This window comes from Solanum verrucosum, unplaced genomic scaffold, assembly GCF_900185275.1.
Source record: "Solanum verrucosum unplaced genomic scaffold, falcon-dt-bn FXZP01000196.1, whole genome shotgun sequence".
Taxonomy (NCBI): domain Eukaryota; kingdom Viridiplantae; phylum Streptophyta; class Magnoliopsida; order Solanales; family Solanaceae; genus Solanum; species Solanum verrucosum.
Genome location: NW_026020420.1, coordinates 3,914,618 through 3,917,109, shown reverse-complemented (window position 1 = coordinate 3,917,109; position 2,492 = coordinate 3,914,618). Strand labels below are relative to the sequence as shown.

Sequence of the window (2,492 nt, the reverse complement as noted above, 5' to 3'; positions counted from 1 at the left end):
CTATACTAAAAGTACTATAAATTGCAATTTCTTGCATATCAATATGATGAAAAAATACACCACAAAAAATGTTAGTCAAAGTTCTTATAGTTTGACTCTAAAAAAGAAAACCATGACAATTAAAAACGGACAGAGGGAGTATATATTTTTTTGAGGAAAATAGTGATAAGTGAATATATTATTCTAAAAAAAAAACTTTTTGTAGTCAATTCTCAAAATTTTGATGGCCATTTAAAGAATCAACATTGTTCCTAATGTAAACATGGTGCTCTAATACAAACATTATTGATTATTTTTACGGCTTAAACCAGTGACCTCAATTTTATCAGGCTCCGAGGCAAAACCCAATAAAATAAAAGTGTAATTGGAGTAATACATATATAAAATTGGTGTCAAATAAAAAATGCTAACGGTTGAATAGCGCGCGAACTGCTCATCAGTATTTTCCTAACAAGCAAAATGCCGAGCCTTGTTCCGCCATGAAAGGTCTCCGTAATAATTACGGAAACCTTTCATGTAATCTCCTTCATCATCTGTCCCATACACAATCAAAAATAAACTTTTACATGTCAATGATGCATCGAATTCCAATCGTGTTAATTTTCTGTACCTCACTTTTTCTCAGATTGCTCCCAGGTATATTTCATTTTGGTTTTTATAAAAAAAAATTGTTCTTTTTTTCGATTAGTTGGTTATATGAATATCGTATATAAAGATACTCATTCTTGCGAATTGATTTCTTTGATAGTTACTCAAGTAATATGCCTTTCTAAGATAATAAAATATTACTCGGTTGCGTTGCCCAATCCATGTTTCCTGGGTTTAAAGGAGATAAACAATTGATCATTTTTGTTTGTGCAGGATTAGTTAGAGCTGCAATTGTTACACTTGATTCGATTGAAATATATAAGAAACATGAAATCTTCGGATCAAAACCAACAGTATTTTTTCGGTGTAAGGGGGAAAACTGGACAATTCTGCCAGATGTGAAGAAAAAACATGTTTTGTATATATTCAAGGGCGAAGAGTCTTGGCAGGTTTATAATAATGAAATCTCTCTCAATTCTTCTATTTACTTTCCGTGGAATTTTCTCCATGTGACCCATAGGTTATGAGTTTGAGTCGTGAAATCAGTCACTAATGCAGGGTGTGACCCTTCTCTGGACCTACATGAACACAAAATGCTTTGTGCTCAGAACTGTCATTTAATATCAATAACCATTTGTCACGATGTTTGGTCATCAAAATGCATATAAAACATGAATGTTTATGGCATACGATAAATCTCCTTCCAGAATTTGACATTGATTAAATTTGATGTTTTAGCCTTTGACAGAGCTTACAGATAAAAAGTGCAAACGATGCGGGATCTATGAGAAGGACACGATAAAGCCTGACGATACGTTTGATGAATGGGAGTTATGTCCTTCTGATTTCACTAGTCCTCATGGGAAGTATAGTCATTACATAAAGAAAGAGTTCAAAGCCACATTTTTGTGTCCAGAGTGTATCCACCATCGCGATGGTAAGAATTTTTATTCCTCAATGATCTAATCTTCTCTTACTTTATATTCGAAGAGTTGCACTTTTTTCGTTATACCCAGGCATGTCATAATAAGTATTCAGATAAACTGCACATCAGAAATTGTGTAGGTTCACTAGTAGTTCCCTGAGAGGCAGGGTGGAGCTGATTGTTAATTTAGAACTCAGTAACTTACCCAAAATCTATAAACTTTAAATCCTGACTCCGCCTTTGTAAGGGAGGAAACAAGAATAATGTTATCCCTCCCGCCCCCTCTTGTGGGGAGAATGGTGTAAAAAATAATACTGAATAAGCTTTTGATTTGCATACAAATCGATTTGTTAGACATAGTAAGTACTAATTTTGCATTTTGTTGCATTGTTATTGTAGCTTCACATCACTCATCTGGCTCACAAAAAGGCGGAAAGAGATCAATGCACTGGGCTTTCATGCTTCTCATCGGTGCTTCAGTGTTGATTGTTTTAGTTATTGGAGCAGTTATTACCTACAAATGTTGGAAGCAAAAAAAGAGGCAGAACGAGCAAGCTCGTTTCTTGAAGCTGTTTGAAGAGGACGATGACATAGATGACGAACTAGGCATTGGGCCACTTAGTCATGTTATTTAGGAAACTAGTACTATCATTTTTCACGTCTCAACATATGCGTACATGCTTGACGTAGTTGTATAGTAGAACTTAAATGGGGATTTTTTTTTTGTATCAAATCATATTATTGCAAGAGAATGTAGCAGATGTAGGTAGAGTCGTGAGCTTGGAAGTTAGAACGCGACAATTGGAGATTTATGAGACTGAACAGCCTTTTTGAATAGAAGTTTTCTGGGTAAATTGCACTCAACGTACTGTAAGATGAATCGATTGATAGATGCATCCTGTATTTTACATTCACATTTGTACGATGTGTTCACTAGAAGATTTATCATAAGATATGTATTTCTATTGGTTTTCGGTTG

The 2,492-nt window shown here is 34.6% G+C and overlaps 1 protein-coding gene across 1 annotated transcript; it reads left to right on the top strand.

The window, feature by feature from the left end:
• The first annotated feature begins 437 nt into the window (after positions 1–437).
• On the top strand, positions 438–2,224 carry LOC125806816 (uncharacterized). Its single transcript, XM_049486566.1, has 4 exons — positions 438–636; positions 862–1,037; positions 1,327–1,525; positions 1,913–2,224. The coding sequence occupies exons 1-4, from the start codon at positions 480–482 to the stop codon at positions 2,146–2,148; spliced, it is 768 nt and encodes a 255-aa protein (XP_049342523.1). The 5' UTR covers positions 438–479; the 3' UTR covers positions 2,149–2,224.
• The last annotated feature ends 268 nt before the right edge of the window (positions 2,225–2,492 follow it).

Bases quoted from the DNA above. Each gene is read 5' to 3' on its own strand.
- LOC125806816 (XM_049486566.1), top strand. From the start codon at position 480: ATGAAAGGTCTCCGTAATAATTACGGAAACCTTTCATGTAATCTCCTT. The intron at 1,038-1,326 runs GTTTATAATAAT...TTGATGTTTTAG, and splicing joins AGGGCGAAGAGTCTTGGCAG to CCTTTGACAGAGCTTACAGA. The intron at 1,526-1,912 runs GTAAGAATTTTT...TTGTTATTGTAG, and splicing joins GTGTATCCACCATCGCGATG to CTTCACATCACTCATCTGGC.